The sequence below is a fragment of the Scardinius erythrophthalmus genome (assembly GCF_964197995.2).
Source record: "Scardinius erythrophthalmus genome assembly, chromosome: 2".
NCBI classification, from domain to species: domain Eukaryota; kingdom Metazoa; phylum Chordata; class Actinopteri; order Cypriniformes; family Leuciscidae; genus Scardinius; species Scardinius erythrophthalmus.
Window position 1 is genome coordinate 4,812,362 of NC_138222.1, and position 26,211 is coordinate 4,838,572.

Here is a 26,211-nt window from a genome sequence, read left to right on the forward strand (position 1 = left end):
TCAGACATAAAAACACTTAAAAATGGATTATAAGAAGAAAAAAAGTATTTTAAATCTATAGGCTACATTTTGAACTGTAAAAAAAAAAAAATCAATATCATCAGATATACCAGATCGGCTTCACTAGATATCAACACCAATTAAACACAAATGTTGCTATACCAAGCTCAATGCTTTCAGCATTTAAAGAGAGTAGAGCAGCTGTACTGATAAGCATCCGAGTCGTGTGTGTGTGTGTAACACTGTAACCTGCCTACAGGCTCTTACTTGTGTTTATAAACTGCAGATAGTACAACATTTCCGCAGGCCTCTGGGCAAATGATCATTAATTAAGGGGAACTAGAGGCTTCCTGAGCTGAAAATGAAAAACAAGATCCATTTCCACATACTACGCATAACACTTACTTTTAGGATGTAAAAAAAATAACCTTTTCACATCAGATGTACAATCTCAATATGGGCCGGGGGGAAGAAACAAGCTAGATGTTAATCTCAAAAGCCTGCTTCAGACTGTGAATATGATACAGAGGGTTTGTTTATGACGAAGATTTTGGGGGTTTTTGTTTTGAATTCCTGTACATGAAAAGCCGTTAAAGCAGAAATCAAGATTTTGCCCAGAGATGCTGCCGGTGTCCTGAATGTAATCCAGCAGATAAGACTTTATTTTCCACAGATGGAGCGATGGATAAAGATCCGAGCATCACATAAACATTCCCTTGCACTGTAAAAGGTGGTTGTTTTTAAAGGCCCACTGAAGGCACGTCTTTGTATGATGATGGGTGACGTAATTTGCACTGAAACTGACATATTGAATGGCTCCTCCCCCTTTTCAAATAGCCGATAATGTTTAGTTTACCTCACAGACTGACAGCATCATGGAAGCGAATCCGTGTGCTGATGATACGTTGGATTCAATAATAGAGGTGTGAATAAATTCTAGCCATTTCATTCTCAACCAACGGAAAACAGAAGAAAACGAGCGTTTGATCAACCGAACTCACACTCAAACACATATTGCCCTGTGACGTGTCAGTGCTCGCTTTGGTCAGGTGGCATTTATAGTATTTTTTTTTTTTTTTTGTATAATTTATACTTATAACTTTTATTTATAGTATAGGGGGCGGAGCTTTAGATTCTAGAGAGCATTTGATTGGACAGAAGATGTGATGAGAAGCTGAAGTCTGCGGTTAGCAGAAGTGACAAACTGAGTTTTGAATGCTTATTCTAACTGCGAATTTTGCCATTGTTTTGGAACACACCAGCTTATTCATATTCATAACTAAAAGCTAAAAAAAAAAACTTACATTTTGATTTCAGGGGGCCTTTAAGGTTAGATATGAAGAGTTCAGATGCAAAAGCCTCTAAGTGCCATTTTAAATTTTCTTCTAGAATGATAATTTTTATCAAACTCGTATATATTTAAGTTCAGTAATTTCACTTAAATGACAATTACTAGGTAATCTTCATTTCCATTTAAGTGAAATTACTGAACTTAAATATACAAGCTTGATTAAAAAAAAATTCATTCTAGAAGAAAATTTCAGATGGCACTTAGAGGCTTTTGCATCTTAACTCTTCATATTTTACTGGAAGGTTCACAAAAGATGTGATGAAAATGTTTTATAGAATGTTTACAATGCATTTATGGTGCAATTATGTCATTTCAGGAGCTCCATTCAATATGCAAGAGAAGAATGTTGAGCAATTAAGGATGAATAAATGATGGCGATTTTTTCAGCCCAGCATATCGCTGCGTCTGGGTGTGTAAAGCCTCTCCATGTGGACGGGTGTCAGAGCCGTTGAAGAGGATGACAGTAATCCGAGTGTTTAAAGCACAGACAGACAATCCCTCCTCTCACTCTCTCCCGCTCGGACACAATATCCGTTGTTGGCTTGTGACATTTCACTCTAGAGACCTTATCTACAAAAGCCACTCTTCAGAGCGAGCCAGAAACACACAGGCCTGTTTAAAAAGAGAGATTCCCCCCCGTTTCCACTCACTGCAGCGTCACAGCAGTTCGTCTGCATGCCGATCTCTTCTGTTTCCGGTCTCGTCCCTCCCTGTCCTTTACTTTCCCTCTCTCACTGGATATGAGGCCGCTGGACTGTCATTTCCTGAAGTCTCTTCAAAGGGAAAGTAGGACTACTCTACTATTCACAAACTACTACATTACAAACACGTACTTCACTGATGTATATAGCTTTGACAGTACGTCAATATACATACTGAGACATACTATAAATAAATAAATAAATAAATAAATAAATAAATAAATAAATAAATAAATGGCAAAAGCCTTAATTATTATGTCCCACTTAATTTGATGTAAAAATACAAATAGCAGTCAACAATGAAACAAAATGCAGAGACAAAACTAAGACCAACTAAGTTGGTCAGTGGCCGCGTTTCCATTATCCTTCAAATTGCGCAAATTGAAATTGTGAATTGAAAATACGCCCAATGGAAACACGTCAATTTTGCAAAAAAAAAAAAAACTTTTTTACGTTCACATGAGGCATTTTTTTAGGCAATTCGAAAATGGAATAATTTCGCACAACTGCAATGGAAACAGGTTTCACCAATAGTGGAGCGGCTAAGTGATATAATCGTTCAGTTTATGATACAAGCGTGAAAATTGGCATGAGCAGTCTCCATGGGTCACTTGATAAGAAAATTGTCCGAGCCACTTGAAATTTCAAGATTTTTCATTTTTCAAGATGGCCGACACCTTAGTGGAGCAGTTAAGTGATATAGTGGTTTATTTGGTGATACAAACATGAAAATTGGCATGAGCAGTCTCTGATGGTCACTAGACAATAAGCCACCCACAGCTACTTGAAATTTCAAGATGGCATCCATTTTTCAAGATGGCCGACACCTTAGTGGAGCAGTTAAGTGATATAGTGGTTTATTTGGTGATACAAACATGAAAATTGGCATGAGCAGTCTCTGATGGTCACTAGACAATAAGCCACCCACAGCTACTTGAAATTTCAAGATGGCGGCCATTTTTTAAGATGGCCACCACCTTAGAGGAGCAATTAGGCTCATGGCAATTTTCATGCTTGTATCACCAACTAAATGATTTCTTAAGCCTAATTGCTCCACTAAGGTGGTGGCCATCTTGAAAAATGGCTGCCATCTTGAAATTTCAAGTAGCTGTAGGTGGCTTATTGTCAAGTGACCCACAGAGACTGCTCATGCCAATTTTCATGCTTGTATCACCAACTAAATTATTTCTTAAGCCTAATTGCTCCACTAAGGTGGTGGCCATCTTGAAAAATGGCCGCCATCTTGAAATTTCAAGTGGCTCGGACAATTTTCTTGTCAAGTGACCCATGGAGACTGCTCATGCCAATTTTCACGCTTGTATCATAAACTGAACGATTCTGCCAAACATAAGCACTTAGCCGCTCCACTACAAGCCCAGATGGCGCGGGATGTTTGGGCAGAAAACGAATCCGTTCTTTATTAAACTCATTAAAGACAAAAGAATCACTTTTACTTTTCATTAAAGACAAAAAGTAATACTGGATTCTAAACTACAAATAAATGCCACTTTAAATCAACCCTTGAAGCAGAAATGAGGGAGAAACACTCAGAAACACCTCATATGAGCCGTTCACAAGTATAAGGGTCTTTCCTTGCCATTAATGTTTGGATAAAACGCCTACGTCTCCTTAATAATGTCTAGTGCGTTGGCTGCGATACATAAACCTGCCAACATCCATTGCCATAATTTTTTGGAATGACGTATCGCAAGAGGGAAAAAAAAATGACGTTTTAGTTGCATAACATCGATTAATGTAAACGCCGTCAATAGTTTTTTTATCGACATTTAGAAAAGTTTTGCGCAAATCTGTAATGGAAACGCGGCTATTGTATGACAAAGCAAGGAGAACTCTACCATTTAAATGACATCAGGACTGCCTATGCATAGGGCCCGGGACCTCAGGTCTTGGGTGCTCAGTGTAGACGTCTAGCCTAGTTCACAATGCTTAATTGAAAAAATTAAGTTATAAGTTTATTTACTTAATGTTTTTAAAGGGGTCATGACATGAGAAACCAAATTTGCCTTGATCTTTTGGTATATAAGAGGTCTTTGTACCATTAAAACTTCCTGCAAGTTTCATAGCTTAAGACGTCCCCCCCATTATAAATGAAGCATTTATTTAATCAAGCTCTAATTACAGCTCGATGGGGATCCATGGTAAGAAGTGACGTCACGGTACGAAGTGACGTACCATTCGTTTGCATATGACCGCCTCCAGCGCAAGACAACTACGCCTCATTTCGCATCATCGCATCGTTGTCACGCCCACAGGTTTTCAGATGTATTTCATCTTAAAACTACTTTTAGCCAATGACGTTAGCCAATCATAACAGTGGGCGTTAACACTGAACTCTTAAAGGGGAAACACCCCCAAAACAGACTGTTTGAATCAGAGGATGAGAAACAGGGTGGGAAAAGGTCATAAATCACTAAAATTTAAAGGTTTTTGTCATGACCCCTTTAAGTAAGTGAACTGACCGCTTTATACAGTGCACTTTCCAGGACTGAGAGAAAGAGAAGTAGATGGTAAAGAGGGTTCGGATGTTTTCTCGTCTCTGTCTCCAGTCATTCAGCAGCTTGTCCAGGGAGTCACAGTCTCCCATTTCACAGAAACACAGGGGGAATGACGTCAGTCCCCATCCCAGCACAGACTAAACCTCTGGATTTGCAAAGCAAATGCATCACAGGCTTTGGGTACGCTCAGACCGTTACGAACCACTATGAAAAGCATCTGGATGTACCCGACCCTGCTGTTCTCCCAGGATTAAAGCCATTGGAAAACGGTTCAATCCTCAGACAACAAGACGGGGAATTTCCATGCGTTATATAACAAGCAGGTTGATTCTGTCACTTGACTACATTGTGTAGGATAACTGAAGCCAAAATGAAACGTTTAAACAGTTTCATCATAGTCAGGAAGACAACACTGAAATATTTATGTTAGAACTGGAAGCAAAAGAGACAAATCAGACTGGCTGACCCCAGAGAGCTCAGTTCAAGCTCGTATCAGCCTGAAGGGACTCTGGAGAAGGAAACATGCAGGCATACGAGCCAAAAACTGTAGAGAAACAGCATGTCCTTCAGTTTGTGTCAACATTTGGACACAACGCTATCAACATTGTCTTAAAAAAGAAAGAATACTTTATTAGGAAAAGAAAGCATTTCAAGTTGGAGCTGTTAGACTGCCAGTTTTGTGTGTTACAAAGATGTTTGAAAGTAGTGAGTGAAGCAAAACATTATTATTCTTTTTATTTTCACCAGAATACAGAAGTATTTTTATTTATTTTTTCAGATTACTTGCTTCTCTATTTACTAGACAAACACAAACTGAAAATTTCTGCTTTCCTCTTAACAGTCACATGATCAATGCAAGTGAACAGAAAGATGAAACAAAACTGGACTCCCATTGTATTGTTGGAAGCAGAACAAAAATATATACATGCAAGGTTTCCTTTTTTTTTCAATTGTTGTTGACAGGGATAGTGGTATCATTCTGGAGGAGACATTCTTTGTGAAAACAATAATGTAAAAGCTTCTGCAAAAAGTAACAATGTAACGTAAATAAGTAGCTTTGTGTAACACATGATACTTTTAAATGCAACGTTCCCCAACACTGCTCTTTTCTGTTCAAACATTTTGTCAGAAGACCAGTATGATTTCACTCAATGTGAAAGAAAAACAAAACAAGAGAAATTCAAAATGTCCTGGTCGTAGTTGGTTAAAATGAAGGAGATTAAATGCATTGCTTGTTGATCAATCACTCATGGATAGGACGCTGTTTAAAGCAACACATCTGTATGTGTATATCATTTTCAATCCATTGTCCACTAAAATAATAATGTGATCTTAAAGAACAATTAGTCCACAAGGGTTTACCAGCAAAGTATCTGAAACTTTGATCTGTCTATTCATCAATCCAGTAAAAATCCCCCAGGGTGCACAAAGAGTAATGCATCATTACTATCGATCAGGCTCTGAATCAGAAATGAGGATTGTGGGTAAACAATAAGTACGGTGCATTTAGACAGGCCAGTGAAGAGGGTATAGATAGATAGTCAACTGTGGCGAGCAATCATGATGGCCCGACACTACAGTAAAAAAATAAATAAAAATGCTGCCTTAAATTTTAGAACAATCAACTCGGATGTTTAAGTCATTTCAACTTATATTAGATTAAACTGACTTAAATTGAGTTAAGTCTTGTATAAATTAAGTTGAAAATTGCTTAACTTATTTTGATGAGTTAAAGCAATGTAAAAACATATGTTGAATGTCATAACATATTGATCATATAATTTGTGTATAGTGCAGTCATCTTCATTCGAGCTACACAAGAGGGCTGTGAATCAGGAACATACACGGTGGTCTGGAGAGTCTTTGCAATGATAATTTGTGGAAACCTTCACCAAGGAGTGAATGAGTCATATCACAGAGCTATAAATCTTGGTCTGACCTCTCGTACAGGAGAACTGAACATCATGAGTTCATTAAGGAAACTCCTACTTACACTATTACTCACACATGCATCAATGTTTCTAATCGAATCAACACTCTAAGCCTAGAGAAAAAAAAAATAATCAATTCACATTCGCAATATTTTATCGGGCAATTCACTGTTCACATGCTTGATCTGAGGAATAGCCTAGGTTTTCATGCTTGAGTGTTCAGAAAACATTATTTGTTCCATATTTGACAATGTTGCAGCTCCTCTCTTCCCAGTCTGTCAGTAACGCTCTGTTTAGTTCCTGTCTCTATGAAGCCCCTCCTTCTGAAAAGCACACTGTGCTCTGATTGGTCGGCTGGAGCAGAGTGTTGCAATTGGTCGAGCGCTTTGAGCCTGTTTGGGAAATGTCTCAGCTCTTACCATAACCGCGAGTTTCAACACACTACAAACTAACTCAATCAGGCTCCCCTTTATTTTGCATATATGCCATATATGAATTATTTAAATGAAGAAGAATAAACGTGTTTGTTCCCAGAAGAAAACTCAAACAACATCAACATTGACCGCCACAAATAGATTTCAGTGCTTCCCATTCATTAAGAAAACTGGTAGCCCGAAAATACATTTTAACTTCTCATAATAACAAACTAAAATCGTCCTTATCAGATGATCTGTTCGCACTTCGCTCACGCGATCAGTTCACAGTGGTTGAATGCAGTTTAGTGTGCATTTTGGAAATGTAGTTACGTTTTATTTTCACATCTGCATAGTTGACAATTACAGCATTTCACTAGATTTGTAATGAGACGCGTTTGTAAAATTGTTTTCCGCCAAAATAAAAGCTCACGTGTTTAGTCTAGCACTTTCAAGTGTAGAAATTACGACAAAACGAATTACGAAAGTTTCATTTATTTTCAAGTGCATTTGTTTTACAATACATTGCTATTAATGTCATAGGAATATTATTATAACATTATTATCATTATTTTTTATTAGCATTGCAACTAGTATTACAACTAAAAAAAAAAAAAGAGTTAGTTAGTTCAGGTACAAGTCAATGCACTGACTTGTTTCTGTGTTCAATTTGCACACTGAATATGGGTTGGATCTCTTCATTTTGAACTCTCAAAGTGCACCAGATTGATGAATTTATCTCAAATGCACACAATTTCACAAAATCCAGTGGTAAACACTGCAGGCGGTCACACATTACACAACATTCCAATAGGAAGAAACGGCGACCACTCAAACTGTGTTTCACAACAAAACACTCGAGAAATGTTGCAGGAAATTGCAAAAGATCATGCATGAGGCAGAAGCTGTCGTCGATACTGGATTTCTTCTTGTTAAAATGATGCATGCAAGAAGCTGGTGATCCAAGTTGTCCGTGCGCCAATTTGCAGCAAAAAACAAACAACAAAAAAAACCTGATGTTTTGTTGCAGCTCTCATTGGCTGTAGATCGTCAGTCAAAACACACGTGTACCTATTTTTGCCTCCAATTTTGGACATTTGTCTCAAATGTCCAGAAACTGTCGGCAAGTGGAAATCGGGGCAGTGTGTACCTAGCATTAAAGTGTAAAAAAACATAATAGGAACTAAAGATACTCCGTAAAAATTAGTAGATACTCAAAAATGTCATGAATGTATAAGAAAATTCCATGTTTTATAGGCTATATTCTCCATGGACGCCTTCAGGGACTTGTGACCCTGCATCTGGCTACTTCTGACCCGTGCCGTCATAAGTTGGAGTCGTTAGCCAATGGCAGTCCTGCATACAGACATGTGATCGGCGCCGAGCGACACTCCAGTGTGTCTGCTGACCTCGGCACATGTGCTCAAGCCCACGTCACAATCTTCACTGGAATTAAAGAGACAGAGCCCTCTGACAGCACACAAAGCCTTTCTGAAGCTGTGCTTTGTTTACCCAGCGTCCCACGCTATAACACAGTCATGCATGAGTAACACTAGACGCTGACAGGTACGTTCAGAGCCAGTGTTGACATCTACTGCAACGCAAGGCTTTACGCATGCTTACTGGATCCTCTGGGTTTTGTTATTCAGCAGGAGAGCGCAGGCCACATGTTCAATGCAGTGTTGACCCAAGCATATTTAAAAATTCATAGTTCTTGACTTTATCGTACAGCATAGCAACAACTACCTCAGCACAACAACAGCTGATGAAGACCGTCAACAAAATCGGTAGCTTTAGCATGCTAATGAGAGGCCAAGAAAGCTCAAGGAACTGGCAATAGAGATTCTCATAGTAGCGTTACTGGTGCTTAATTTAAATTGTAAATAAAAATTGACAAACATTCATAAACACACACATCAATTATGGTAAACGGAAGATCAAGCATGCTTGCTTGATGTGCGAGGACCAATAGGGTTCGCTTTCGTGTTACACAGCACGTTTGAGCTTCCGCAAGAACCAATGAGGTTTGTTCTTGCAAGTGAGGTTGAGCTTGTGTTTATGTTCGCTGATCAATGCTTTTATGTGAATGACAGCCTAGAATTCAATCTGTTCATCATATAAAGCGATCACGTTTGAACTTGAACTAAACAGCTCAATTCATATGGATTAGTTTTACGATCTCTTTATGAACTTTTTGAAGCGTCAAAGTGGAAGTTGCTTAGCTGTCAATGCAGATCTCAGATTTCATTCAAAAAAAAAATCTTCATTTGTGTTTTGATAATGAATGAAACGAGTTGCATTAGGTTGTATAGTGTTTAAATAATGATGAACAAGAAAGAAATCAGTGAGCGAGTTAGAGAGGTGGAGGCCAGGCATGTAAGCAACCATGGCAATGGTACTTTTCCCGTCCTCTCCATGGCGCCCGTTGCCGGGACAAAGACCCCAACATGGGCGGCACAGGAAGAGTGAGTCAGATCCAAAACCAAAACATGACATTATTGTGCTCATATTGACTTTAATGAGCATGCCGCACCTTTAACACACTACGCTTTTTCGTGTACCGAATGAAAACAGATGCAGTAAACCGCCTTCCCTAAAGTCATAATTAGCTCCCACCTTATTCCAGCTAGATTCTGATGGGAAACAAAACAGGGAAACACATTTGGTGTTGCACTCTGTGACTCTAAAGGGACATTCACACCAAGAGCAATAAAATGGCATTATGACTTTATAATGGCAACGATATAGTTGTAAAAATCATTCTAAATGTAAAAGTATAGCAGCAATAAATGGCACAGAGAAACAATATTGTTGGAAAACTATTTTTCCAACTGAGGAGTGATAAAAATATTGACAGCCAATCAAAATCCATCCTGCTAAATTCTAAAATCATATAAGGTATTCACACCAAGAGCAATAATTATAACATCAAAGATATAGATCTAAAAATCTGTCAAAATGTAAAAGAATAGCAACAATAACGGCACAGAGAAACAAAATTGTTGGAAAACAAATTTTCCAGCTGATGAGCGATAAAAATATTGACAGCCAATCAAAATCCATCCTGTTAAATTCATGAAGCCTAAATTCAATATTTTATTGTATAAAGCGATCGTGTCTCTTTAGAAAATATAGATTACTTTTACAATCTCTTTATGAACTTTTTGAAGTGTCAAAGTGGTAGTTGCGTAGACTGTCAATGGAGGTGTAGAAATCTCTCAGATTTCATCAAAAACATCTTCATTTGTGTTGAATTGGCGAACATAAGATGAACATAAGTGGCGAGTGATTAATGACAGAAGTTTCATTTTTGGGTGAACTGACCCTTTAACAATACAGAAAGTGATCATGGTCTGTGAATAAAAAATAAAAAACACCACATTATGCTGGATAGCTCCGCCCACAATGAAATCTCCTTGGTCAAAAATCTCAAAATCAAACACCTCCAGAATAGCTGTGAGTATTTTTTGCATACTTATACCCGGTTAAGACACGTTGCGAGTTGAATGAGGATTATGGAGAGATAATGAGATGTTTTGAGGCTGGATATATCAGTAACAACGATTATGCACACACCATTTCCCCTTTAGAAAGCTCTGCTTCAGGACAAACAGCGAGACTGAGCAGAACGAGGCCTGAGGGCACAAGAAGCCCAGCAGAAGGATGAACAAACACACACCAGATAGCTGGACTTCACTGATATTATTAACCCCTGAAGGAACAAATACAATCACACACATTCAGAGGGTTATTCCATGAATTGCATGCTAATTCATTCCATTACAATTACTTGTTTGTTTGTTTTAAATGGTCATGAATTGCATTTTTTATTTTATTTTTGGTGCATTTATAATGATTGTAGGATTGTTACATAAAAAAAATGCCATCATTTAATAAATAAAGGGCCATTTTCTACACCAATTATTGGCCTCTGATTTAAAGGGGTGGTATATTGCCCTTTTCACAAGATGTAAAATAAGTATTTGATGTCCCCAGAGTGTGTGTGTGAAGATTTAGCTCAAAATACCCCACAGATATTTTTATATAGCATGTTAAAGTTGTCACTTTTTGAGGGTGAGCAAAAACGCACCTTTTTTGTGTCTGTTCCTTTAAATGCAAATGAGCTTCTGCTCCCGGCACAGGGGGCGGAGCTTCAAAAGCTAGTGTCCTTTTACCTCACACACACATGCACTGAAAATTTCAAAACCTTTTAGCCTTTTATGTTCACACTGGAGTCAGACAATGATGGAGAGACTCAAGAAGAAGTGACATGTAGACAACAATTCTGAATGTTTAGTTGTTGAATTTATGTAGCTGATGTGGAGTTAACTATCTTCTAGTCATTGATTAGCAAATTCTGTCATGATAATCAATAAGTAGCGTTCCCAGGGGGCGGGGTTTATGTAAATTTTAGGGTTGGTGATGTCACTAACCCAGGAGGAATAAAGTTTGTTGTAGTCCTTAAAAAGCAATTTCTTAAAAAGCAAATATCTCCCTTTGCTTTGAACTTTGAGTGTCGTGACTTGTAGGTGTTGTTTATGCTCAAAAAGCAACATTACACACTAACTAAAGTTAGAAAAGTGAAATCATAATCCCCCTTTAAACACTCCATTTAAGACTACACTGTTTGGTAACATCTTTGGACACAATTAACTTTAATGAATGTAGAAAATAGCCTACACCAGTATAAGGAAACTACCTGATAGCTATAGGCTGGGACTTGATTTTGCCCGTTGATCGGATCATTGACGTTTGATAACTGCAGCAATCTCATTCAAGTTGATGGAGGTGATTGATTATTATCCAGTTAGGGCACATTTATGTTTTTAATTAAAGACTATGGGGGCATGTGATTTGATTTCTTGATGTCTAAGTTTCTGTTTGTTCCAACAGCAATGGTCTTAATGGACTTAATACTGACACCCAGGGCTTGACATTAGCATCCGCCAGTCACTCCTGCGCGTTGAACTTTATATATAATATATAACCTACACGTTTCAGTTGTAGTCTTTTAAAAAGGCATCTGAATTAATAAACTAAGTGCAATGAAGTGTTGTCAAAAATATACATTTTTCAATATATATCAAGGCTTAAATATATGAAATGCTTCCAATACTCATTTCCCACAGAATAGATACACGATACCAGCAGCGCTTTCTCTCTCAACACAAACCCGCCTCTCCTCACTCACTCCTTTCATTTGTTGGTGCAACAGGGCTTGAACTTCAGCGTGGAATTGCATGTATTGTGCATTACTTGACTCGTTCCTGCAGATTTTGTGCTCACACACCCAAAGTATGCGCACAAAGCCGCTTCTCAGGACTAAATTGAGTTATTTTTTGCTGCTTATTGCACTTAAACGGTCAAATACACACAAGATAATTGTAAAATTGGCGGTCTGGGTGAGTATTCACAAACACATTCAGTTATGTTTTAAGCGAATGTAAACAGTTGGGAAAGAAAACGCATGTGTAACAGTATAATGGATCAGTGCGTCAGGACTTAAACGTACACAATGTAATTTTTTTCGCCGCTAGGGGTCGCTAACCTCTTACAATAACAAAGACGTAGTTTGATGACGCAACATTTGCTAAGAATTATGGATCTTGTCGTCAACGTCAAGCCGACCGATCTAATAATGTTTATGGATGAGTAAATACATCAATGTTTTTATCATGACTGTGATATGAAGCAGTTCGGGATTGCTAAGAGACAGCTATCAGCTCCACACGCGACGCGAGTCCCGCGGATATAAAACGAATATGGACAATTCATTCTACCGAACTACACGCAGAATTACTACTCACAGGTCAGTTTATTAGACAAATTAAACTTGTGAGGTAACGCAGCGCTGTTTCACTTGGTCTAACATTACACTATCACACTAAACTGCATTTGAATGTGTTGAAAAGTATGTGTTAGTTTGTCTGTATGAGACTAGCAGTAAACTAGATCAACATTAGAATAACATACAGATCATATTCTAACATTTTATCATTGTTGAACTATATAACATTGATTAGTTTTATGTAAATGTGCTCACCTGTTTAATAAAGTACATGTAAGAGCGGTCGAAGTCTCGGACGTGGAGCTCTCGTTTATATACGGTCTACGGGAGCTCTCGGCATCTCGAAAACACCGCGCTGATATTGATTCTCGTTTTAGTTCTCCTTTTTTATCCAAAGTCTGCTTGCCATGGTCCGTAATGTTTGAACGAAACAACAACAGCGTGCAAATAGACATTGCGAACTACACAGTGGTCCACGCCTGTCGCCTTGGTTACTATCAGAGGGCTCTGGTTCATAGCTCTGGTTGCTATGGCAGTACGAGCGGAAACCAGGGACAACGTGGATATGACGCCATTGACGGCGACAAAACGGAAATAAAGAAACGGGACGTGTTCCTGGTTTGAAAGTTGATGGAAACAGTCGGGATAACGTAAGTACACAGCAAAAATCACTATATCTATGTTATTTTTTTTTTTTTGTTATTTTTAAAGCAAAAAAGTTACATATTGTACCTTTAAAGTGACAGCAGCCTAATAAACCTGCTGCAAAATTATGAGATAATATTTAAAAAAAAAAATCTATATAGCAGTTTTTCCCCATGGTATTTATGCCAAAATTGAGTGGCTAGTAACTTTGGGAAACCACTAGCCACAGTGACTGATGAGCAAACAAGTTAATGCCCTGCTGACACCTACTGGTGTGGATGCATGAGCGTTTGTGAACTACACTGAAAATCTGTTTATGATTTGTTCTGAATGTTTTGTTTTGAAAAGCTGTTTATGTCCTTTCATGTTTTTCTCTGTCTCGTACTATACAAGTAAATTATAAAGATGTGTGAGTATTAAACTTTACACATGGACGAGACGAAATTCAATGTGGGAGTTTTAGAAAACGTATTATATGATAAATCTCCCAAGATCCACAAGGAAAAGTGCTCAGCGTGGACAGATAAATCGCAGCTGGAATGTTGTTGCATCATGCAAGGTTAGACCACAGTTTTATGGAGCTTTAATGTTGCTTTATTGTCCTTTTTGAAGCTTGACAGTATAATCACCATCCACTTTTGGTGCATGAAATAGAGTAAGCTGTTCTTTGTATGTTTGTGACTATGTCCTAAAAGAAAGAAAATAACTAGGGGTCAGAAGAACGTCAGAACATGATGTAACAGGAGGTTCGCCACAACTAATTTACTGGTTACACTAAAAATGAAATGTATATTTACAGCCTTTCCCTGTTTTTGTTGCCTTTGAGTGCTCAAGTTAAGATGGTATCCAAGATTTGAGACAACATAAGCCATCTTTCCTCCTACCCTTCAAACAGCAGTTTCTGACATTTTTCTGCGGCCTGTCAAACACTGAAAGAGAGATATTGAGCAGGACTGGTGAAGACTGACCATTTAACTCAACTAGATCAGGTGCGGTCTCTTCTCACTGTGATAAGAAGGTCAGAGCTGCCCCACTTTTCCCTTACGATCCTGTACTTTAGAGAAACGGCCCAGTTTAGTGCCCCCTTTACTGGGGCCTCAGACTACAAAAAGTGGCTTGTCAACACCTGTTCTGCTGCGGCACATTCATCAAGAGCAGACAGCCACCTACTTAAGCTGGCTTACTATTACATCCAAACTATTTCAAAACATCACTATTGATCATAATCAAGTTTAGGAGTTTGAACAAAGCTTCAGATTCAGATTGTTTTGACCATTCAAAGCTATTTTCATGGCAAAAAATGTAATTACAAAAGTACAAATATCATAAATACAATAAAAACCAAACAAACAGAAACAGCAAGTCATATTATACAAGATTTTTTTTTTTTATTAACATTTGATATAAAAAAATTCAAAACCTTTTCAGGCATAATCTTCATAAATAAGTCCTTAAGTGAAGCAACTTCATAAAAGAGCATTCTACTTGTATTAAGTCCAGGACAATCTAATAAAATATGTTTAACAGTTCGGGGAAAAGTTTGAACAAAACCTGAAATGCTACAAACATGAATAATGACTAATCACACTGTTTGTTAAAGAAATATTTCTACTTTTCTAAATGACTGGACTTGCTATTTTCACCTCGAGGAACATAAAATGGATGAAGAAACCGAGACCCAAGCCTATTTCTAAGACTCAAAAGCTGGATTCCCGAAAAATCACGAGGTTAAGAAATTTCTTAATAGAAATTACAAGACATATGTCAAAAATGTGCCAAAAATGACGTAATTATAAATAAAAAAATAGAAAAAGGTCCCTATTGGACTTTTTTTTTGAAGTCTTATTTTCGAATTCAGCAAAAAAGAAAAGTAGCATCACACAGATTACTCAGGCACATCCCTAATAATAGTACCTAATGTAGCTAGTGTTAATATTTTAAGCAGCCCAATAAGTTCATTAAACATCTTATCTTTTGGGATTTTGAGAAGTTGGAGGTTATTCTAACTCTAAGAGGTTATTTACAAATAATTTTAGGAGAATTTTCAAGAATTTGTGAACTTCTTATGTTTTGTCTTAATCTTAAAGCAAAAAAGTATTTATTCTTAAGTTTTAAATTAGAAAATAACAGTTTAGAAAAAAAAAATATTTTTCTTAAGAATGATATACCATCATCTCATGTGAATGTACTTGATTTTAAACAAAACTTTTTTTTTTTTTTTATACACCTTAAAGGAGTAAAGCTTTTATCAAAATATCATCCAAATCTTTAATGTGAAGCATTAGGACGTCACTTGTTGTACATCTAGAGTTTTAATCAATACGCAAGAGAATGGTTTATAATAAATTAAAGTTATCATACACTATATAAATACTATTATATTTAAAGGGTTAGTTTTCCCCAAATATTAGGCTAAATTCTGTCATTATTTTCTCATGTCGTTTCAAACCCATATACGACTTTCGTTCATCTTCGAAACAAAAAATTTGAGATGTCACCTCAAATCACCCAAAGCTTCAAAAAGTTTTCAAAAAGTTCAGAAAGAGATAAAAGAAAGTCTTGAACAAATATATGAACAGATTTAATTAAGGCTTTCATTCACATAAACATTGCTCAACGCAGACACAAAGCACATTAAATATGTTAAGCAGAAGTTCAAACGTGCTTTACGCATGAGAACCAATGAGGTTCAACGCTGATCAATGTTTATATGTGAATAAAAGCATAAAGCAATTGTCTCTTCAGAAGACTAGAATTAAATTCATATGCATTGCTTTTACAATGTTTTTATGAACTTTTTTTGGAGTATCAACATGAATGAACCTTCAACGGAGGGCTAGAAATCTCTCAGGTTTCATTAAACACATTTTCATATGCGTTTCAAGTGATGAACGAAAGACTAATGTGTTTGGAACGACATGAGGGTGAATAACGGATGACAGAGTTTTCAATTTTGCGTGAATGTCACAATCTATGAGGAAAAACCATCATAAATAATGTTCTCAGTGAATGATTTTGCTGGGAGTTTAAAGAGGCTTAAAAGTCATTTGAAAACGTAAGTTCTGGAATTAAACAACACATGGACCTGAATAACATCCAAATCCACTCCAAATATTTGTTTGGATTGGACAAACATAACACCAAGCTTTGAATTTCAGATCATCTCAAAAACAAGCTCCAAGAAAAATTACAGCCTGTAAGATCCTTAAATCCACGATGATTTATTGCTCAATGATAATTTAGGACTGGCACATATTGTGGTCAATTTGGAGAGCCAATACACATATTTCTGAAGACAAAATGCACAAAGTAAGCAAAATAAGACGGCAATCGCATGAACGTCTTTATACAAAAATTGGCTTGGCTGGTAACCGAACAATGAACTGTCAACGCGCATTAGCCTGTGTCTGAGATACAGAACGGCTTTGGACAAATGGTAAAAGTAATAATTACTGTTGTTTCCAGTTATTTACAGGCGGGAATATGAGCCATACTCCCTTTCAGCTGTCCGTCTGCTTACAGCTGTCTGCAATTTGCAATTCAGCTAAATACTTACTGTCTGAAGTACAGCTGACATATTCAAGAGAGAAATATGTAAGACATAAATGTGATGATAAAACAGCGTATGCTTGGTTGGTTTAGATGCAAGTCCCCCTAGTCAATCATTTTATCCCTTAAAACCCATCCAAAACGCTTTTTCCTTGAAAAAAAAGAAAAAGATTCTTAATGCCTTAAAACAGCTTGAATGTAACTCGACACCCTTGCCTCATTTAGTATACATGGGCTCATGAATATGCAAATGAGCCCCGCCTCCACTCACTCAGAGATCCACTCGTTGACGATCACACGTCAGCTAAATCTGAGGCCAACAATTGAATGCGTTTAATATAATTCTATATCACAGGTTTTTTACCTAAGTCCACTTGCATAAAACACTCGTTCATGGTTTTTACACAAACTGAGAAATGCACTAAAAATTACATATTTTTATCCCTTAAAACTAATCTTTGATGACCAAAATTACATATTTAAATGGGTTTTCTTGAAAAAAAAATTCTTCACGCCTTAAAATATCTTGAATGTAACTCGACACCCTTGCCTCATTTAGTATACGCGGTTCAATGAATATGCAAATGAGCCCCGCCTCCACTCACTCACTCAGCTCAGAGATCCACTGGTTGACGATCACGCGTTGATCTGATTGGTTACAAGGTAGTTTGTGACGTCAGAAACACCAGCGATTTCAAAGCGTGTTTTTGAGACTGTCTTTGGTTCACTGCAGTTTTAAGGAGGAAATACTCAGCAATGGTGTCGACTTATGAATTTACACATGGTTTGTCTTAAAGCAGATTAAAAACAACATTAAAAGCTTGATTTCCACCACAGGGGGACTTCAAGGTTTCGTTAGATCATTGAACGCAGTGTTTCTGCAGCGTCAAGGTCTGAATTATGGATTACCGCGTCCCATTCAAAGTCAAATCCAGGCACTTGATGGCCGTGAGTTTCACTACTTCCTATGGCAGTTTCCTCTTATTGTTGTGGTCCAAAAATGCTCCAGATTTCTCCTACAAGCTCATCATACAGAGTCATACACTACAGTACCCAATGATTTCCGGCATGCGGAAAACGGGGGCGGACTGGAATCCAGTCGTAAAAAAAGGGAATTTACAGTAAAACGTCATTTATAGCTAAAAAATTGGCAAATCTTGGAGGAATATATCAAACTGAGGCCAAAACACTTAATCAAATCGTGATATCCACTAAATATTGCTATTTAAAGTTTTTATATTTTATGGTCTCACTATATGAGGACAAACTTCAGTCACTTAACCATTTCATTTAATAAAAATTATCAAATTATATACAAAAAGAAACTCAAAGGTGTTCACAACAACCTGTCAAATAAAAGGTCTAACTTGAAGAAATTTTGACAGAAATATATTACTATCATACATTAGGCTGTACTTCTCAAAGTAGTAGAGATAATAATAATAAATAAAATCATTTAAACTTGATTTTTAAAGGAATTTGATAATTTTTCTTTTCTTAATTTTTTATTTCAACAGGTAACATTAGCTATGCAGTGCTTTGCTAAAAGAAAAATAAATTGTTGCCTTTTCCTTTGATTACATGTAAGATATTAATTAAATTAGCAATGTGTTATGCCTTCATTTGATTACCACAGTTTTTGATGATAAATTTGTATTAAATCATAAATCCTGAAAAATTAAAAGACAACACAAAAATGTATGGGGTGGAAAATGCAATTTTAATAAATTAATAAATCGTTAAAGTTTTAAGAATTAATTAAATGATTATTAAAATCTAAATAAAACGGAATAAAACATTTCATAGGGTTAGCCTAAACTTTTAATAAATTATTGTTAAACCATCCTAAGCTTCATGATTTCAATTAATCAGACATGCTTTTTGTTTAATAAAATTTAATAACTATAAAAGAATGCAGAAAAACGACAGTCACTAAAATGCGTGTTTGAGTGATTCTTCTCATCCGGCTTTACCTTTCCCTCCAGGCTCTATGATGCAACTTCTATTTCTGCTCGGTGTTAATATTTAATAACTAGGAATTTTAAACCTGTGATGTGATTTGGTTTCAGACTGAAAGCCTCTCTATAAAGACATCTCAAGAATCTTATGAATTTGAACAAAAGGTCGTAGTAGGCTACTATGTTTGTTCGTTTTTTCTTGTTGTTTTACGTGAAATGACAGCAAACATGGTATATGCTTAAAATAAGTGTCATGTTAATACATGAATACAATAACTCAGGACTATGATGTCACCACTGGCACAGTGCTTTCTTGTAAGCGCGTGCATTTAGGACAGTAACAGTGTTAACTTCTGAATCTGGTTGAAAAGCATGCATGCAGACCACACTAGCTCATATCTGGGGTGTCGTATACAAGGCCAGTTGTCAGAGTAAAGTCATGTCTTGGCACAATCTCTAACAGCTGAGACAAACCCTTCACATTCCTCACATCACCTGTGCTGGGAAACAACACTGTCACCAACAAGAGCAAACTTTCCTCAGGAACTCGGTGATAAAATGTAAAGTGATCCCAAACAGCATTTGGACATTTAAGGAACAATAAATGAACTGCATTTAAATAAATAAAGTATCAAACCAAGTGGTATTAATTTTCCATATTAATAAAGAGCATATTATTAATAAAGAGCATGCCAAACAAAAGCGTTTGTTAGATTTCAAGTGATAAACAACAGATATATTGATGTTTCAACGCCCACTGAAGTGCCTTGAAACGCATAGCATTCAATGTGTTGTAATTTCCACTGAAACAGTAAGAAGGGGCGGGGCATATCAAACAGCTCCGCCCCTTTTTTAAATAGCCAATAGCGTTCCATTTATATCACAGCTCGGCCAGAACCGTTGAGCTCGATAAAGCCACAGTTTTCTCAGAAATCTCTTATCCAATTCTCCTCACAATCTCCTCCACATCGCTTTAAAATACAGCATTCTGTGCAGAATTCAATTTACACTGTTTGAATCATTCACTACCCCCTATAATAGTGCACTATGTGCCATTCACCATGTAGAAAATAGTAAATGTGTGAAAAGTGACAGATTTCAGCTTCAAAAATTACGTTCATAAAATAGGGGGCGGAGCTTCAGATTCTAGAGAGCATTTGATTGGACAGGAAATCTGATGAGAAGCTCAAGTACAAAATCATTGATCCGTATTGTTAGAAGTGAAACTGTAATGTGTTTAGCCTATATCTTTTTTTTAATGCAAATTTTGTCATGGTTTTGGAGCACACTAGCTTATAGATAACAGTAAGACTAACATATTCATACTAGAAGCCAAAAATCTTTTTACTAAAAGCTAAAAACTATTTATTTCATGGGGACAAAAACTACTTGATCTGGACACTTTGTGATAGTCAAATGTCACTGGAACATGTTGATAAGTTAATGTGATGAACTACACCTGTGGTGACACCTGAGTGAACTTGAGGTGAACTGACTTATCCACTAAAAATCCCAGATTCCATGTTAAAAGTCACGCGAAACGGTTCAGAAAAGTGAAGTTAGTTCTGAGAGAATCTGTAGCATCGTTTGTTTGCAGAAGCCACTTGGTTTGATATTTTGCCATTTAAATGCAATGACATTCACACACCTTTAACTCTTGATTTAAAGTGGCCACACACTTTTAGAACAACAGAGAGAGAGAGAGAGAGAGAGAGAGAGAGAGAGAGAGAGAGAGAGAGAGAGAGAGAGAGAGAGAGAGAGAGAAATGAAACATTGTGACTGGGTCCGGATGACTGTGCAGATTTGGCCCATGATTACTGCAGTACTGGGACTGAAGTGAGTCTTCAATAATAAATGAACCATCATCATCATCATCATCATCATCCTCATCCTCATCACCTCCACCCATGACATCTGTCACACCTTAAATAAGGCTGTTTATTCAGCCGCACATAAATGCCAGCTTAAAGTTATCCTAACACATTTAAACCAGTAGCACCATTCACTAGTTATGCTGGTGTCTGTTGACACTGAATCAAAAGAAATATCACAATATTGTTTTGCACGTATCGTGTGCCACGAGTTAGCGCGCGCAGTAACCATAGACATAAAGCAGGAGATGCAGGGAAACTTCGAGTCAGGATAAGTTAGTTTGTGTAATTCGCCGAAAGCATAAGTGAAAATAATTTCAACACATCAAATCTCACCTCTATGAGTTCAGTGTAAAAAAAAAAAAAAAAAAATCCAGTGTTTGCTGCGCTTCTCCTTTAAGGACGGATCAAATCCAGCGCAGCTCGAGTCCACTAATATCCCAGAATTGTCTCTCTCTCTCTCAAATTATCCGTTGCAACTTTCCCGTGTCCGAACATACGTGCCACTCTGCCATTTTGATTCAAAAAATGACTACAATCTTCTTCCCATTGAAATTTCCGAGGAGTGCGGCGTTTCTTTTCTCGTGGGAGTCGCTCGCTTGAAACTCCTCTCTGTTTTTTTTCTGCTTAATCAGTGCTGCTTCTCATCAGCGTCCAGACGCGCGCTGCGCGTACTCGCTGCGGAATGGGCGGAGTCAGTTGCGGCGATGGGCGGTGGCTGCCTTTCAGACAGGCAGTACGTGCTAGTTGCGTCACGCTGCGGTAAGCCAATCACCGTCTGGCATTGGAAAAAGGCGTGTACGTGCCCTGCCCCTCAATACTGTCGCAAAAAGTGTAGAAGCGCGACACTTTCTATGACAACAGAAGCGGTTTACGGCACCTCATCGCGCTTGTGGTAGAGGAAGGTGGACGTTATGAAGGCTTACTTTGGGGACTGTTTCTTTTGCAAGGTAATAAACAATATGTTGTCGATGTGATTTTTAAACAGATGAAGAATGCAGTGAGCTTTGAGATGTGATCGTGTTTGTTTGGCCTGTATCATTGCGCAGTGCAGGAACTTACTAGTGATTGTGCAATGAGACACATAAGACAACTTTAACGTTTAAAATAAATAACAGTTTAAATAGTCTATTATTTTAAAGTTACCTACATATAATACAGGGAGTCAGAGGATGTACTAGAAGTAAAGTAATTACAATAGAGTGGTGAGATAAATAGAAAGTACTTAGTATTTGTAGAATAAAAGATAGATGGTTAAAGTCAGCATGAAATAAAAATAGACTATTCTTATTTTTTTTATGGAATATTTAGTATACATGTGTGCACATTATTATAGTTTTTAATTGAAGTGTCTCGCAATCTTGAATCAAATAACTTCCCCTCCCTCTTGCAACGACTTCTCTTCTCTAATGACGTGTTTATTGGCGCGAGGGCGGGGCTATAGCCTGTCACTCACATGAGATCCACCAATAGCAAACCACAACCATCCAATCAATTCCCGCAGACAAAATAAAGCCCCGGCTTACATCTGTTCTTGTTTGAGAAGCTGTTTCACTCTGATATACATTATTACAATAGTGAAGAAAAGACTATTGCAACTTCCGTTTGTCCGGTCTCTTGTAAACAGTTGTTTACAATTTTTTTTTCCAGGATTCTTTGATGAATAGAAAGTTCAAAAGAACAGCATTTATCTGAAATAGAAATCTTTTGTAACATTTTACACTACCGTTAAAAAGTTTGGGGTCAGTAATATATTTTTTTTCCGAAAAGAAATGATAGAAATTAATACTTTTATTCAGCAAGGATGCATTCAACTGAACAAAAGAGTCAGTAAAGACATTTATAATGTTACAAAAGATTCTATTTTAAATAAATGCTGTTCTTTTTAACTTTCTATTCACCGAAGAATCCTGAAAAAAAAATTTACACCTGTTTTCAATAATAATGAATGTTTCTTGAGCATCAAATCATCATATTAGAGTGATTTCTGAAGGATCATGTGACACTGAAGACTGGAGTAATGATGCTGAACATTCAGCTTTGATCACAGGAATAAATTACAGTTTAAAATATATTATAAATTCATTTTAAATTGTAATAATATTTCACAATATTACAGTTTTTTTAAATATTTGTAATCAAATAAATGCAGCCTTGGTGAGCAGAAGAGACTTATTTTAAAAAATATAAAAAATCATACAGATCCCAAACTCTCGAGCACCAATGTAGCTCAGAAAGATCATTACCATAAATGACCCTGAGCACTTTTGTGGTGTGAACCGCTCCATTGTTTTGACGGTAAAATGGCGCAATTATGTTCCTCGGTCCGGATGGAACCCGGTGTGCCATTTGGAGACCAGTTATAGACAAATAGATTCATATAACATGGTATTAAAGGGGTCATCGGATGCAAAATTCACTTTTATATGGTGTTTGCATATAAATGTGTCTTTGCAGTGTGTGGACACAACCACCATACAATGAAAAAAATCCATTCACTCCTTTTGTTTAATCCTCAAAAAGCCTAAACACACTCAATAATCAAGCCGTTTGGATTTTCTGAGCAATGTGATGTCATATTGCTCATGCTCCGCCCACTATTATTAGCATATTTCCCGTATTAGCATATTTCCACCCTCGGCTATTTGTATACTGTCCGCCAAGGCACACTTTACATGTAAAGTAAACCAATGCTTTACGTGTCTTGTGTCGACTTGCCCCATGGAAGAGAGGGGGGGGGGGTGTAGCAGTTGCTCATTATCATTTAAAGAGACATTCACCGAAACGGGTCGTTTTTAAGGAGGTAAAAAGGGTGTTGTTTTACACAACCATTGAGGGATTTTAACCAAAGTATGTTACAAACTTTACATGAAGACCCTAAAGAATCATACCAGCTTGTGGAAAATGGGCATCTGATGATGACCCCTTTAATGTGGTACTACATATGAGTAAAATCTCTGAATTCTCATGCCCACAGTAAGCCGTGTTGCGTTGAGGATGGATCCAGTGGTGTTGAGCTTCCAGGACAGTCTTCTGCGGCGCTCAGATGTGGCTCTGTTAAACGGACCGCACTGGCTCAACGACCAGGTCATCGGCTTCGCCTTCGAGTACTTCGCCGCGGAGCGCTTCAAGAGTCTGAGCGAGAAGGTGTGCTTCATTAGCCCCGAAGTCGCTCAGTTCATCAAGTACGCTTCGAGTCAAGAGGAGCTCGCCGTGTTCCTGGAGCCGCTGAGTCTCGCCACTCGACAGTGGCTTTTTCTGCCGGTCAATGACAACGCCAATCAGACGGCCGGCGGCTCCCATTGGAGTTTGCTTCTCTATCAACGAGACACCGGTCAGTTCACACACTTCGACTCTCAGAATGGAGGAAACTCACTGCACGCACGACGTATCGCAGCAAAACTGGAAGCTTTTCTAGGAGAGAAAGTGCCTTTTGTAGAGGAGCAAAGCCCCTCGCAGCAGAACAGCTTTGACTGTGGCATGTACGTGATCTGTAACGCCGAGGCTCTCTGTGAGAGTGTGAGAGTCGAAGGCTGTCCGCTCCTGCCCGCTCAGATCATAACACCCTCATACATTACACGCAAACGGACAGAGTGGTATTCGCTAATACAGAGACTCGCCAAGGAATGACTAGTTGAGCTCGTTATGTTTGCATGAACTCTATTAGCCAGTGAACATGGGCTGTGCAACGATTCATCGCCAACATAAATAATGTAATTATTTTCTATACATAAATACACACACACGTACATGCATACATTTAAGAAAAAATGTTATTTATATATAATATAAATGCAAATATTTCTTACATGCATGCATGTGTATTTATATATAGAAAATAATTATACACAGTACACACACATAACAGTGACCGCACGTGTCTATCATACTCAATCCTGCATGGATGAAACAGCATGCGCCTCTTAAATGATTGTTAAAAGACTCTTTAAGGAATGGGAAACGCCAAACACGAGCCGTTACCCGCCTTCATGTCACTCCAAACCCGAAACCAGAAGTGAGATCCTCAATCTTTACACTGTTCTGTTCATATAATGAATGTAAATGTGGACCAGTCGGTCAAGCTCCAAAAGTGACGCCGTTAAAAAGTAAAAAGTAAAAAATAGTATAAATTTAAGAAGTTGTTTCCCTCTAATCCTATCTTTATTTGCATATATCCAATGATCTTGTCACAGATCTATCATAAGGCTTCAGAAGATTGGAAATATAGGTCACAAGTCATATGAACAACTTCATTCGAGCTTGACATCATCAGTCTCCATTAACTTTCACTGTTGTTTTTGCAAAAATAAATCAAATTTTGTCTTACATTACAGAAATAAAATCACACGTGAGGACGAGTAAACGATGACCGACCGATGCGCTGTTCCTTTAAGAACACATCTATGCTCTTTCATCCGAGAAGAGGCTTGTGATCGGTGTAACTAATCGGTTTTCTGCACAAGTTTGTAGATTGAGAACGTATTGTTGCTGATTAACGCATGAAGCGAGTGAGTGAATGTGATGCTTGTTTACAAGACCTTTTGCTCAGGGCTTATTTTGAGAGAAGACAGAGAATGTGATCTGTGTCGTCACTTATTTGACCAAGTTCATCTTCTCACTCTGAGCTGAAAAGATGCTTCATAACCTCAAATGCATGATTGTATAAGAGTTTATTCTTCAGCTGTGTGAACTGAATGAAGCAGATGAGAATGAGCACATTGTTTCATCCCAATAAAAGAAACACACACACACACACGTGTCTATTGCAGTGCAGGTCACTTTACTATACCAGTATTATAGTTAAACCATTGAGTGTGAGGCATTACGTCATTATTTTCTCTCTGTCATGTGTTGGTGTTGTAACCTTTGTCTTATTTATTTGCATAAAAGACGATTGTGCTGCTAATCTATGCATGAACACATGCAGCAACCTAGAAGAGTCTTCAAATCCTAGATCAGTTCTCGAATGTTATTGAATTGCGGACATTGTTATGAAATATCTCATTAAAAATAAAAAAAAATCGTTTGGGTTTAAGTGGTGGAGACCGGGGCAAGTTGTCAGTCTGTTTACTCCAGTGAATATTTCTCAGGGTCCAGTTTAAACCCGAATATGTTGGCAAAACTAAAAAAAAATTAAGGCGATCAGTTGCCTCAATTTTTTTTAAGTTAAGAAATTCAAAGTTTAAGCAGAACTGGGATTTTTATTTTTTACTATTATTTTCTTAACTTGAAATGTTTGAGTACACATACATTTAACTTAAAACTCATGTAATCTCAATGTGAACACTTTTATTAGTATAAACTTTAATAAGCTAGTTTGCTAGCATAGTAATTTGTTAACAATAGTATGTTATACAGTTGCACTTACTGTACGAGTGCATTAATATAAAGGTATTATTTGCTCTCAAATCATTATCATCATGATGGTTACTATCCTAAAACCAACATTAACAGAAATTCTTCTAAATTAGCATAACAAAACAATATT

General features: G+C 37.4%; 2 protein-coding genes across 16 annotated transcripts in view; one reads left to right on the forward strand and one right to left on the reverse strand.

Moving 5' to 3' along the window:
- myo9aa (myosin IXAa) overlaps positions 1 to 21,384 on the reverse strand; it is a 173,158-nt gene extending 151,774 nt beyond the window's left edge. For all 12 annotated transcript variants that reach the window (XM_081359637.1, XM_081359630.1, XM_081359629.1 and 9 more), the window contains exon 1: positions 21,060 to 21,384. The gene's annotated coding sequence lies outside the window, so the exon portion shown is untranslated. The remainder of the gene's footprint in view (positions 1 to 21,059) is intronic.
- A 187-nt stretch (positions 21,385 to 21,571) lies between these two features.
- Positions 21,572 to 25,766, forward strand: senp8 (SUMO peptidase family member, NEDD8 specific). 4 transcript variants are annotated; one of them, XM_081349103.1, is made up of 4 exons: positions 21,572 to 21,673; positions 23,701 to 24,436; positions 24,559 to 24,738; positions 25,058 to 25,766. In XM_081349103.1, the coding sequence occupies exon 2, from the start codon at positions 23,721 to 23,723 to the stop codon at positions 24,351 to 24,353; it is 633 nt and encodes a 210-aa protein (XP_081205229.1). In that variant the 5' UTR covers positions 21,572 to 21,673; positions 23,701 to 23,720; the 3' UTR covers positions 24,354 to 24,436; positions 24,559 to 24,738; positions 25,058 to 25,766. The 4 variants fall into 4 exon arrangements, with proteins under 4 accessions (XP_081205229.1, XP_081205228.1, XP_081205227.1 ...); XM_081349102.1 differs by having other exon boundaries at positions 23,701 to 24,738; XM_081349101.1 differs by having other exon boundaries at positions 24,559 to 25,766.
- Positions 25,767 to 26,211: the final 445 nt, after the last annotated feature.